Source organism: Musca domestica, unplaced genomic scaffold (assembly GCF_030504385.1).
Source record: "Musca domestica strain aabys unplaced genomic scaffold, Musca_domestica.polishedcontigs.V.1.1 13, whole genome shotgun sequence".
NCBI lineage: Eukaryota > Metazoa > Arthropoda > Insecta > Diptera > Muscidae > Musca > Musca domestica.
The window spans coordinates 4811614-4825655 of record NW_026712172.1 but is presented as its reverse complement, the minus strand read 5'-3'; the positions used below and the strand labels follow the sequence as shown (position 1 = coordinate 4825655).

General features: G+C 34.1%; 1 protein-coding gene across 1 annotated transcript in view; it reads right to left on the bottom strand.

Moving 5' to 3' along the window:
* LOC131800819 (syntaxin-binding protein 5-like) overlaps positions 1-14042 on the bottom strand; it is a 102158-nt gene that overhangs the window by 36610 nt on the left and 51506 nt on the right. Inside the window, exons 2-13 of the mRNA XM_059118546.1 lie at positions 12565-12822; positions 12179-12276; positions 11897-12085; positions 2564-2698; positions 2430-2493; positions 2156-2363; positions 2007-2082; positions 1791-1945; positions 1501-1682; positions 1236-1400; positions 865-1173; positions 653-792 (exon numbers count right to left, since the gene is read on the bottom strand). Coding sequence (XP_058974529.1) covers positions 653-792; positions 865-1173; positions 1236-1400; positions 1501-1682; positions 1791-1945; positions 2007-2082; positions 2156-2363; positions 2430-2493; positions 2564-2698; positions 11897-12085; positions 12179-12276; positions 12565-12687 — 1844 coding nt within the window. The 5' untranslated portion in view covers positions 12688-12822. The remainder of the gene's footprint in view (positions 1-652; positions 793-864; positions 1174-1235; positions 1401-1500; positions 1683-1790; positions 1946-2006; positions 2083-2155; positions 2364-2429; positions 2494-2563; positions 2699-11896; positions 12086-12178; positions 12277-12564; positions 12823-14042) is intronic.

Below are 14042 nucleotides of genomic sequence, written 5' to 3'. Positions count from 1 at the left end.
AAGGAGTTGGCTTAACTCCAGTTTAGTAAAAACTCTCTAATTTTTTTTGACATTTTTTCCAGTGGTAGACATTTTTTCTCTGATCCCGGGAAACTATTTTTTTGGAGGGACGGACCCGGGACCGCAGACTTTTGACCCTAAATTTCGGATTCAAAACCCCGACTCTAACCGGATCCAATTACCCGATATAGACAATATAGGTATCGTTGGAAAGCTTATCCAACAAGTGGTCACATGATGGGGTAAGTGGTCACGGTTCGGAAATTATAGTCAAATGATCGATTTCTTGGACCCGGATTTTTTATAAAACCCCCAAAAAGTCGAAAAATAGCCCATTATGGGGGATAAACCAAATTGATGCCAAATTATTACTGACACTCTTACCTTTACAAAATGTTACAATTTGTGCTAATACCTTCTTTGAGTCCAGAGAGATATTCTCTTCTGGGTACGTTTAACCGGCTACGCGAACTAAAGTTGTTCTAAATTTAACAGATGTTGTTAATATCGGGTTAGTGGATTGTCTATATCGGGTAAGTGGATCCGTAATTTTATATAAAATGTCTGTACTTCTCAGTGTGGCAGTTCCTGATCTCTCTTGCCCTCGAAAAATTTCCAATGCTTCGTAATTATTTCAAAATTCAATACTTACAATCCGTATGCGGAACTGATGCATAATGAAGTCACTTGAACAGTTCTTTTATTTGGGCCGGTTGTCAAACAGACTAATTGTGACTGAAACCCAGGAGGTTTCCTTTGTGCTCCTGATTTTACACGTAATAAGCTATCCGTCTGAAAGATATAGAAAAATACACACACATATATGGAATTAACAATCCTGACAACTCATTCTTTAAATGTTACCTTATCGGATTCACTAGATTCGGTTTTTTGAACTTGATGTGGTATAAAATCACATTCAGGACTAGTACCATAAATATCGTCAAAGTTCTCAAAGAGTATTGGAATCTCCAGAACCAGCACTTCTGAAGTCGTTTCAACTTTGCGAAATTTAAATAAAATTACTTGGCCCATAGCACCGGCAACGCACAAACGTCTTGACACTGAACAAAGGTGAATCAGTTGAATGGCCAGGGGATGTTCTGTACTGCTGTCCGTTTGTATGGATTTGGATTTTTCAAATATTTTTGCCGTTTTTAATTTATACAAAATCTAAAACATTTACAGTTAGTAGCGTTGTTTATCAAAGCTTTTGAATTATAGTAATGAGTTACCTGTAATGAGCCCGCACCAGAATCCCAAAATTTTAAGGTGCCATCTTGATGACCTGTTATGACTATTTCGGCATAACTACAAGACGCTGGCGACCATTCTCCACCTGATACAGGCCATTCCCTTTCGGAGAAACCAGTTTTTTTGGATGTCGTAGTACGGCCAACCTAAAACACACACACGTACAAACAAAAATATTTACACACTCGGAACACTGAATATAAATCGGATATTGCAACTATGGATATTAATTGCAAGCCTACTAACAGAGTAAAAAGCAGGAACCAAATCCGAGGGGCAATCAGTTAAGTAAGTGCAATATGTAACAGGTGATTCGTGTAAGTCCATGGGATAAGGCGATTCGAAACATGGAAAACCGGGTGTAAGTAAGTCTATTAATACTAAATCATACTGCAGGAGTACTGCTATCGCATATGGTTCTTGTGTTTCTGTTGAAGCAAAAAAAATACGGAAAAAGACAAACAAACAAGTTAACATCTTTAACAATGACACATACACACTAGCAAAGACCACAGGTCGTCTCTACTGGCACTTACCACTCGTCCAAGGGTTTTCACAAAGAGTTATAAAATCAACAACAGCATGTTCCATTTCTAAAACGGTGGTGGTTTTCCCCACCATAACAGTGATACAGTTCGATTTTGCTCCCTTCTCCGTTGGCATGCCACCCGAAAAAATCGTAAAGGTTTCTCTGTAAGAAATATGTTGGTGGAATTTCTCTTAGATGAACTCAAATGAAAATGATGTCTTACCCAGATTGAGAGGCTTTCAAATCAACTTTGAAAATGGGATTGCATTTTTCTATTGTACCCTCCCTGGATGTTTTGGCTAAAAGAGAATGATATGAAAGAGAAGAGAATGATAAGAACGGATTAGAACAGCAAATGAATAAGAGACTTACCATGAGGATATACTAAAGACTGAGGTTTTGGTGTCGGCCTCATGGGCCATGAACATATGGAACCATCTTTATGCGAGGATACAAAGTATTTTCCTTCATAATGCCATGCTATTGACTTGACTGGATCCGAAGAAACCCATCGTATTTCGGCACATTTGCCCTTCAAATCCCACAGGACCAGCAAACCGCATTCGTATGCAAGTAATAACTGAAAAATATTCCAAAGCAAGCCATTATGACCAAATTAACAAAAATCGCCATAAAATTAACTGACCTTATTTGCATCTATTGGATTATCACATAATGCAATCACAGCACCAGGATGAGTAGCTCTACCCCTGAAATGAAGATAAATCGAAAACAAAGATTTTAGAACCGATTTTCTTTTGCTGCACAATTTACACGTACAATTCAATTGCTTTGTTCCAATTAATAACATAACCGCTAAGGGCAAATGTGTCTATATTGACCACATGAATGTTGCCTTTTTCTGTGCCGACATACAACCATTTGCTTGCCACTGCTAAGTGAATGCATGTTACTCTGTAAGAATACGAGAAAAGTTTTATAAAATCAATAGATAATCGAAATAATTTCGGAAATGAGAAGGAATAATAATCAGTTGAGTCAATATTACAAAAGGTCATATGTCAATGAGTTTAACACAATTCAATTTAACACAATTCAGAAGACTTTTTTCGCCATATAGGGTAAGTGTACCAGAAGTCAGCACTTTTAAGATTTTCGATTTTTCAATCTTTCAACATTCTGAATGAAATCTTTCAACTGCTAAAAAATAAAGTTGTTCAGATTCCAAATTTTGTTTAGTTTTCGAAATAATAAACAAACATTGAATTTTTTTTATTAAATTGGCAACATTTTCAATTTTACTAAAACAGTAGTTTTTTGCCAGTAGTCGGCATATGGTATTTCAGTAAAAAAAATATTATTTTGTATATTTTTATAAATATATTTTTATATGTTTTTATTTCAAATAGTATAAAACAATGCTATATTAATAATTCACAGTTTAATCCAGAATTTGAAATTAATTTCGTTTTTATACCCTACACCACAAGGTGGTAACGAGATAGACCCATAGTTCCTTTTGATGATCTGCATAGAATCACATTCTGAGTCGATTCCGTCCGTCCGTCTGTCCATGTATTTTTGTAAACAAAGTACAGTTCGCATTTATTGTCCTATCCAGATGAAATTTTGCACAAATCATTTGTTTGGCCCAAGGGCAAACCCTATCTTCGTCCGATTTGCCTTTTATTGTGCACCAAACGTGTAATATCAGGCTGAATGGTATGGAATTTGGCACATACAACCAGATTAGGCCTGAAAATAAGTATGCCAAATTTTATCGAAATCGGTTCAGATATAGCTATAGCTCCCATATATATTGTTCATCCAATTTGTTATTTTTGTCCTCCGCAGCCGTAATATGCACTCTGTAACAACAATATTTTGGGAAATATATCAAATGCAGCTCAGAAATACATTTGCTAAATTTTATCGAGATCGGTTCAGATTTGGATATATATACATTTTATTGTGTACCAAACGTCTAATATTTGCACAAATGGGATGAAATTTTGTACTTACGACCGAATTGAGCCCAGAAGCTAGCTTGTCAAATAGCTCCCATATATATTGTTCATCCGATTTGTTATTTTTGTCCTCCGCATCCGTAATATGCAGTCCATAACAACGATATTCAGGGAAATATATCAAATACAGCTCAGAAAATATGCCAAATTTTATCAAGATCGGTTCAGATTTGGATATAGCTCCCATATATATCTTTATCTGATTTCAAATTAATTTTGCACAAGCCAGAATTTAAAAGATACAAATGCTTCGGCATATTTAGTCCTTTGAACTTTAAATTATAATCATAGCGTGTATGAACTTTTTATTGTTATGCGGAGCTTTACTAACTAAGCAAAGTGGTGTAGGGTATCATAAAGTCGGCCCGCCCGACTTTAAGACTTACTTTACTGGTTAAATAGTGTTTTATTGAATTATAATTACATTCAGTAACGTATGGATTTTCAATTAAAATAAAAATTTGATTAAATAAAAAAGTACCTTCCTTATATTTGGAATTTGTGAATTGATCTTTTTCTTTAAATAGCCAACATTTTTTTTTTTTTTCAAAAATGCCACCGCTATCTAAAACGTCAAATAGCTGATTTAAAAAACCTACTTAATTTTGAAAAGTTGGTCAAAAAGCACAAATAAAAGCAACTGCCAACTCAAAACCATTTTTTTATTTGAGTAGTTTTTGGATTATTTTTTAATACTTTCCTCAAATTTTGGTGAAATTGGTCAAAAATGATATTTTTCTAGTAATCGGCTCCCCCTGCCGACTACTGGCAAATCTCTTTTTTTCTGTTCCTAATGTCGGCATTAAATAATAATACAGAAAAATGCTTGATTTGTATATTTTTTAATTATAAAATGATCTTTAGACTGTTATTTACTATTATAAAATATTTCTGATTCCAAAAGTATTAAATTTAGTTTACTTAAATCGATTATTAAGTTGACGCCACCACTAATTTTTTCTTTACAAACAAGCACTATCACACGCGTTGGAAGACACTCACTGACGAAAACCGTTATTCTCCCGTAATAAATGATCGAAGCTCATTGGTTTTTTTTACAGAAAAAGAGCAGAGAACACTGTTGACTTTTTTTGCAATTATTTCATTATTTGGTCAATTCTATTCTTAGTTATTTATGTTTAAATTTAAAACTGAACTTAATTTTTCGTATGTGTCGCGATTTTTAATTTAGCAACAGTTGTAACGTTTTTGACTACTGTGTTTTTTAGCGAAAGTCATGAATCCTTAAATGTCTTTTAATGGGCAAAAAAAAAAAAAAAAAACTCAGCTATGTTTCACTTTTATATGTTACGCTGTAGAACAATCTCAGAGTGGAGAAATTAATTTGGGCGATGGCACTAGTTAGTGGATCCGAATTACTAAAGGGTTTCCAGCATTTGATATAGATCTTTGAAATTTGACAAAAACATTAAGAATCGTTTTGGAATCTTTGATATTAAATATGGGTCATATCGGTTCAGAGTTCCCGTGAAATGCCAAGTATTTAATTTAATCCTTAGACGAATGATTTTAATACTTTGTTGTTGTTATTGTAGCAGCTCATACTGCTGTGTTCGATCTGACTCTTCTCAATCAGATTCTGCCTTTTAGTCCAGTCTCAAATAGCATGCAACCTGTACGGTTTGAATCCACAAGAAGACTGGTGAGTAGGTTTGGCTGGACAGCGAAAAAGGTGCAACGTGTCATGTGGTCCTGTGCCACAAGCTGGACAGATGTTCTGCACATCACTGTTGATCCGGGTCCATGAGGCATTTCAATGGTCTCCAGAATCTTGAACTTAGTTACTGGCCTCGAGGAGAGGAGCCAAGGTATTACTATAATAAGGAAATAGTTTAGTCCGATTATTCAATTCGATTGCAATTTCGAGTTCTATGTTTGCGAAAGCTTAACAACAATAATTATAATTTCGTTGTCTTCTCTGGCATATAAACAAGTTTTTGAGCATCCTACTTTGTACACATGAAACCTATTTTATCAATTAAGTGTACGTGTTTGGTTTTCCATTTGGCCATATGGCTACAGAGGGTACATATCATTTATCGAAATTGCGGTTTTAGAACCTAGGGCCAACCTAGGGGTGTCCGTCCGCCTGTCTCTCTAGCTGGTGCGCTCAATTGAAGGAAGTATCCAATTTTTTGCCAAACATGGTACATCATAATGTTATTGTCAAGCTCCCACACAAAAAATCAATTTTTTCAAGGAAAATAATTTACCTTATAGTATAATAACCTAATTTTGTGCAAACTGCAGGTGCGAAAACTAACAATATCACTTCATCAAGTACCTCCTCCACAAAGGATCAAAATTTTGAATAATTATAATTTTTATAAAACGTGAAAATGAGAATCGTATTGTCTTAGAAATTTCGAACATATCACTATTGCTACCAACGCAATCTCTGGTATGAAGAACACATAAAACGAACCAGTCCTACTGATACCTACCCTACAACCGGTCAAAATTTTGAGTAACGAAACTCTCATAAAATATCTCCCTTACAAATGTTTGAATATCAAAACGCTCATAAAATGCGAAATAAGCATTCTTGGTATATCCAAATATTTCTCTCAACCAGAGGTCAAATGTAAATTTGAAATTTATCGGCGCGACGTAATATTTATATCAAACTCATGTCAAATGCGACATAAACAACATTGACCCACTCCCTCAGAACCTCCCCCATAAAGGGTCAACAGTTTGAATTATCATAACAAAAGTCAAAGTATATTTACATAAACGGTCTGCGGTCAGATAAGAAAATTGTTCACTTGTTTTTTTTTAACTTTGTAGATATTGACTCCTTGCTCAGAAAGACTGGGTCCGCAAAATTATACTTTTAAAACTTTATATATATTTTCTTATTTCTAAATAATATTTGTAACGCCAGTAAATTTTTTTGTTTTCAAAAATTTAATAATGTGACACTACATTTTCGGACAAGATTCGTACGATACCTTTACTCCATGTATATAAATATGATATATATATATACATGGGGTATACGTATGCATGATAGAAAATGGTAATACAATAGTCCCTTTTATGTTGTTACTTTCGTACGAATCTTGTCCAAAAATGTAGTATCACATTATTAAATTTTGGAAAAATATATAAAAAGTGTTTCCTTTTGTGCATGCTTAACTAGTAGTTTCCCTTTTAAGAACGGGAAAATGGCGATTCAATCGACTCAAGAACAGAATTATAATTAGAATCAAAAGTTGTTTTATTTAAACTGGTTAAACTGTATTTTAAGTAGTGTTGGGAAAAATCATGTCTTAGAACAGCATTTAAATTTTGAAAATTCCTGTCTTCAACTGTCGTAGACTACCATTCAATTAGTGGATTAATGAACATGTGCACAAACTAGAACATATTTGTAGAACACAATGTCACACATTTTTACGCACAGAAACACAAAACGTTTACCATTGCGAGAATGGTGGGTTATGGAGGTTTATTATGTCTTCTCTTTTGTTTATTTACAAGTAGTTTCCATGTAAACAAGCCCTCCCAAGTTATAATAATTTTTATATTACGCCCCAACTTATTATCGCAGGGTAAAACAATTAACATCAAATATGACGACGTTGTGACGTTTCTCAATGACAAATATGCGTAGTAAGTCTCTCGGTTACGAATATTTGTATTTGGAACATACACCCTCCTGGTGGTCGCCTATAGGTCATTAATATGTAATTACGTTCAATCTTTGTTGTATCTTAAAAAAGGTTGCAAAGTTCACATTGCCATTGGCTGTGGTCGTGAAATAAGCAATCGTATAAGAAATATCAATTATATCACAACGCCCCAATGCTTACCTAATAACCAACAAAAAATAACATGAAATGTTAGCTAAAATTTCGGTATCCTTACGAAATAATTAGCTTCGTTTTTGTCTCGCCTTGTTGGCGCTTTAATAAGGACACTTAGCATTAAATTAGATCCTGTTCTACATTTGTAGGTAGTTGCTTTTACTATTTCGGACCAACGGAATTTGTTGGGCATAATTTACCTAAAAGGGTTTTTTATTCTGACTTTTGGCGTCGATACAGACATTGCCAATAGAGAAGCAAATATAAAATATCTGTAAAACTCTACATATTCGGTGTAATAGAGAAGGTGAGTCTTTACATGTTTCTAAGGCAAACATCTAGCCTTAGAAACTTGTAAAGACTCGCCTTGTAAAGACTCAAATATTTTGAAGAAAATATATATTTGTACCAGATATGTTCTCACTTGTGGCAATTGAAAAAGATTAAAGCCAACATTAGAGCAAAGATGACTCACAGCTCTAGGACGAGATTTTCTTTAATTCCTGTTGAGACAACAATTCTAAGGTTAAACGGAATAAAGCTAACAAAACGTTGAACGAAAGATGACAAAAATTACTCGTCTTTACTTCTTAAGCTACTGATCATATCAGCCAATATAAGAATATACATACTCGCCAAAGAAAGAGATTCAATTCATTTTTATTTACCAGATCCCTGCAAATATTAACGATAATTGGCAATTTTCAATATAAATGGTTTTGTTATCATCTTATGTTTCTATCAATATGTCATCACTACTACATGACTTCAAGGAAGATAAAAGTCGGACAAATCATGTTTTTCACAAAACCATTTCTCCAGTTCCATCGCTAAAGTAACTTTTAGTAGTGTCGAAAGTGACACGCCTGGTAGTCATTCACAAGTGGAACAGTTTCTTTATTTATTGTTATATTAGAAAGCGATATCACATTCCTATCAGCAATCGCTTTTAAGTAAAGTTTTCGTCACCGAGTCTATAAAAAATATTTGAAGGGATGGAATGCGATGAGAATACAAGTGGACATTTGAAACGCTGAAAAAAGAATTCCAACAACTAATTACACCAATACAACCTAGTGGCCAGTTTCGAAGCAAAGTCTTCAAGTCGTTAGTCAACCGCAATTGGGGCAGAACAAACAGATCTTCTTAGTCCCATATAATGTAATTACTCCGTCCGTTGTTAGCGAATACTAAGATTTAGAACAATATTTATTGTAATTCGAGAATTTCTTTTGAATGATTGGAATTCCAAATTGAATTCTTGAGTTACGGTTGAAATGTTACGAATTTCAAAGGGAATTCTTGAATTATAAATATAACTAGCTAACCCGATCCGCGTTGCCGGTCCGTAATTTTAGTCTTTAATGCTATTATATCATCCACCTTGGAAAGGAGGGTGTATTAACTTTTCATTCCATTTGTAACATCACTAAATGTTCGTCATAGACCTCATTAAATATGCATATATATTCATAATCAGCATAGAATTCTAAGTCGATTTGTCCGTCTGTATGTCTGTTTGTTTAAATTACGACACAGCCCACATTATTTGACGTATAGCGTCAAAATTTAGCTGAAAAATTTGTATTGTGTATAGGATGGTTGGTATTGAAAGTGATCTATCGGTTCACGTTTTGGTATAGTCCCCATATAACAGCATCTCTCGAAATTCGGTATTTTGACGATTTTTGCCACATTTCTCCTCGGATTTGTCTAACACCTATACCTATATACCTATATTGGGTATGTTGATAATCCACACATTAACGCGTATAATTGTTTCAAATTTGATATTTTAGAAGGTTTGATAGATGACAATCCTTATAAATCCGTATCCGTATAAAATTGTCCACAGAGTTTCCCCTGTTGGTATGGCGCCATATAACGGCCTCATTCACTTTATGGTTTTTTGATAAGTTAACTGCATTATCCAAACAGTCTGGTATATGAAGTTTAAAGAGAAACACGCTTGAATTTAGATACTTTTATATAAAAATGTTTCATTTACCCTCAGACGGATGATAGTAATAATTCTGCCCGCCCGAACTTAATTTTTTTACTTGTTTTTAAAGTAATATGAATTATTTGTCAGTGATATTGCGCGTTGGAGACCCCATAATTTCCATATCTTTTATCAGAGTATAATTCAAAGACGATTAAACAAATGTCCGGTTCCTTAAATCATATGATGGTTATACAAAACGTGATCAGTTTTCACATGGATGGTTTCTTCCCAAATTACCAACATTTGCCGCAATTTGAAATCGGGTTGTATCTTTATCCGGGGGTTATGACCCATATCATGAACTGCAAAAGTGATTTAAGGTATCGTGAAAGTTTAGGAAGAATTTGTCGAAGAATAGAAATCCTTTTCCTCGTCTTTTTTGCGCCCTTTATATACGGTATTTCACTGATTGCAGTCCCAATGAATTTTGCATATTGAGTTCTCATTGGACGGATTATTGTCATGTGAAAGAAGTAGGTAGGTCCACGTTTTGAAATGAGCCCCATAACGTTTTGTCGGTTTTTTTTTTTTATTGGCATATTTTACGCAATTTTTTTCCCAAGATTCCATTCCGAAGTTGTATGAATTGTCAAAATCCGTCAAAACGTTCTTGAGTTATAAGCATAGTAACTAATAAACAAATTGAAAAAAAAAAACTTCAAAACAAATTTGTTCGCAGGTTTTTTACAGCGAATGTTTAAAGGTCCTTACGAAGTTTAGTCCTTACTATTATTTTGAAATTTGATTCCATTGAAAAAATGTTCTTTATTTTTTCCCGATTTTAGAGTTTTTGCAATGCAATAGGCTCTTTTTTAATTTTTTAGCAATTTTGAAAAAAGTAATTATCTTTTAACTTTGGTTTGACCACGTTAAATTATTTTGACATCATCTATTTAGGTCTGCCACTTTATAATTCGCTTTATACTACCCAAAAAGACTACACAACATATTAGAATTCAATTCAATTCAAAAAAAAAAAAAAAAAAAAAAAAAAAAACACTACAAATGTACATTTCGAAATAGTAAGTCAAAATGGAAAAAATCATGCAAAATAAAACATTACTATTGTACACCTAAAAAGTCATTTTTACGCGATTTTCTTTTTGGATTTTATCTATTTCTTCCAATATACAATTCCGATTTTGTGTGAATCGTTAAAATAAGATAACCGCTGATCTTATAAGCGTAGCAATTAACACAACTTTATTTGATATATATAGATAGATTAGAAGTATGCGAGGTCAGTTCCTCAGCCCCCAAATAAATCCATAGGGTTGGATGGAAAGTCAACAGTATCTCGTGCAATAATTTTCAAACAGATATCTTCATTATCTGGCAAATATAAAGGTTTTAGATAAATCAAGATAGTGGGCGTAAAAGTGGGCGCGGTCAATATTTTTTTCTTTAAAAACCTAACTCGGGGTATGATGAACGTTTTTACAAAAAATTATGCAAATCGGCCCAGCCGTTCTCAACTGATTCCATTACCAACGAACCACAATTGATTTTTATATATATAGATTATAAATAAAATGTTTCAAATTACGTTGCCTAACAGGTGACGAAGAAGTTTTTAATTGTTAGCTGGAAACTGCAACGAGGTGACCCGTCACTTTTACAAGTCTATAATGTGGGTTTGACGAGTATCATTGGGTCTTAAGACATAGCAAATAAATATTAAATGGCTGATGATTAGCCCAGTCGATTGATCTACCGATTGATAAGCCTCTCAAACCACCGATAAGCTATTGTGGCAGTTGCTTCGAAAAGACTCTCATCAAAAAAGCTGGTAGGAGATGACACTTGAAACCCGAAGAAAAAGAAGAAAAATCTGCTCCCTACTATCAATTACCAGGTCAGACATAAGAATAGCGGTAGGCATATTGACGAAAAGCAGCACGGGTACCCTACCTGAAAATTGTAAAAAATGTCATCCTGATCACTGTAGACTATTTGATTATGAAGCCGAGGTGATAAATTGGAGATAGAGGCCCTAACGATTGCTAAAAGCATCTCCTGGCTATCTAAACTACCCTATCATTGCAATGTTGGATGTATAGATATTTTGTATTCGATACAGACAGAGGAAGCTCAAACATCACACTCCATCCTACTTTCTCAAGACCGAAATTTTGAAGGATCAGTTGAATATGAAATAGTACTTAATATTTGTGTTTATAGTTTTGTGACAAGAGCGGATTTCGGTTTCCATACCACATCTCTCAAAAATTAATCACGAAAAAATGAAAATACAATCATAAATGTCAATGTGAATTTTTCCTCTTACCTTTCTCGTTGAAATTTTAAACTTTGTATGACTTGAGGTACTTTTTGGCGTATATTCCACAAATGTATTGTATCGTCAGCGGTCACAGTTACCAGTTTGCCATCGTTGACAATAAATTCGGATAAAATGACGGCGCAAGCAGATTCGCCTTCATGACTAACATGGGTATCCACACCAGGACGTCCCAATCTTCGTAAAATAATCAAAACAAAACCGAAAATAAAAGAAAAAATACATAAGTAAATGGAATCTTAGCAATCGCATAATTAAGGCTCTACGTACAATCTTAGACTGCCCGATTTGTCGCCAATGACTAACAGCCGTTGTACAGGATCAAATGCGAATGCCGATGGGGAATAAGGAAATCCATGACGAAAGGTCTAATCGATTGAAATTTAAAAATATAATAAATTAATAATTAATAAAGATTTTGAAAGATAAAACAAAAACGATTATGCAAAACAAACACAAAAAACGTTGGTTGTCTTAAAATCGGCCATAGCCGCGTGTGTCTTATGATAGCCTAGTTCGAAACACTACCAAATAAAACAAACGCCAACTATAGCCAATTTGATTGGAGTATCGCTTTTCTCACACACATACATACATACATATGTGACTTTGTTTATATTTTCACTTTGAACACAAACCGTTCGCAGCTCTCCTACCTTCTTAACCGCAAAATGTTCTGGTCGTAGTGTTTCATGAATCTCCTGCTCTTGTCGTGCTGTTTGTGGCTGAACCGTATTTCGAAATCCATCAAGAACACCTCTGAATGTGAACTTTTTCATTTTTTACATATAGAATGCGGTTGTAGAAAATATGCTGTGTAAAGGAATTTTTGTTGCTGCTGTCTTCTTATTTGGTTGCTCTCAATTTTGATAGTAGCTTCGTCACCAATCTTACAACAAGTAATCCATTTGTCCCTGAAAATATAAAGGGGGAAACAAAATGATAAATAAATCGACGAAGACAATTTTTAATATTGTGAAATTATAGAAAGACGATTTTTTGTATTGGTGAGCTTTAGCAGTGACACTTATATCGCAGTGAACTGAGATTACCCAGGAAAATTGTGTACCGACATGTGTCATTTTCAGCATTGCAAATAACGAACATGGTATCATTATCAGTAGGTCATACAAAATGACAAATATACACGCTCTCCGTTAACGGCAAGCTAACAATTTATGAGTTGTTAAAAAAAAACTACACTACAAAATAACTTACTTTCAACATACCAAGTAATATGTAATGGAGACACAGAGTGTACATATCCGACAGCAAACAAACCAAAAACTGGAAGTCTGACGAGTTTGCCGACGTTGATACAAATCGTTAAACGACGATTTATATTCGTCGAAAGATCGCCAGTTTAATTCATCCATGAGGCAAACAAAACAATGGTGTGTTGAAATAACTGAACTCTGTAAACCTATTCTGTAACTATTAAATAATCTTGTTATTGTCACAAAAACAAAATAAACAAATGATTCTTTTGTAAAATAAAAGAGGAATGAGGAAATCGTTAAAAAGTTACAGAATAGGGTCCTTACAATATAATAACTGTTTTTATCGATTTTTTGATACGGCCAAAACGTGTTCATCGAAAGAACGGTTTTAGAGCCTAGGTCTCTAGACAAAATCCGTTTCAGGACATTTGGAGTAGATCTAGCGAAAATGGACAATATGGGTCCACTCCATCAGGTACTTCCCCCACAAAGGGTCAAGATTTTGAATAATTATAACTCTTATAAAATGTGATTCAAGAGTCCGATTGTCTTCAAATTACACATATCACAATATTTTTATTAACTCAAGGTGTAGAATGAAGATGGAATATATTGGCCCCTCCCTCTAGTACCTCCCCCACAAAGGGTCAAAACTTTGAATATCCATGAAGCTCCTGAAAATCCGATTTTATTCAGACTTGGCAAATCTCAATATTTCTATCAGATCACTACCATCTTTATGGTAGTGATCGAACCATTCCTTCTGGTACCTCCCCCAAAAAGGTTCAAAATGTTGTATAACCAAAACGATCATATAAATCCAAAATAAAAATTCAATTCTCATCAAATTTCACACATGCCATTATTTTTACTAACACAAGATCTGCTGTGAAATTTTGAAAAACAAAATACAT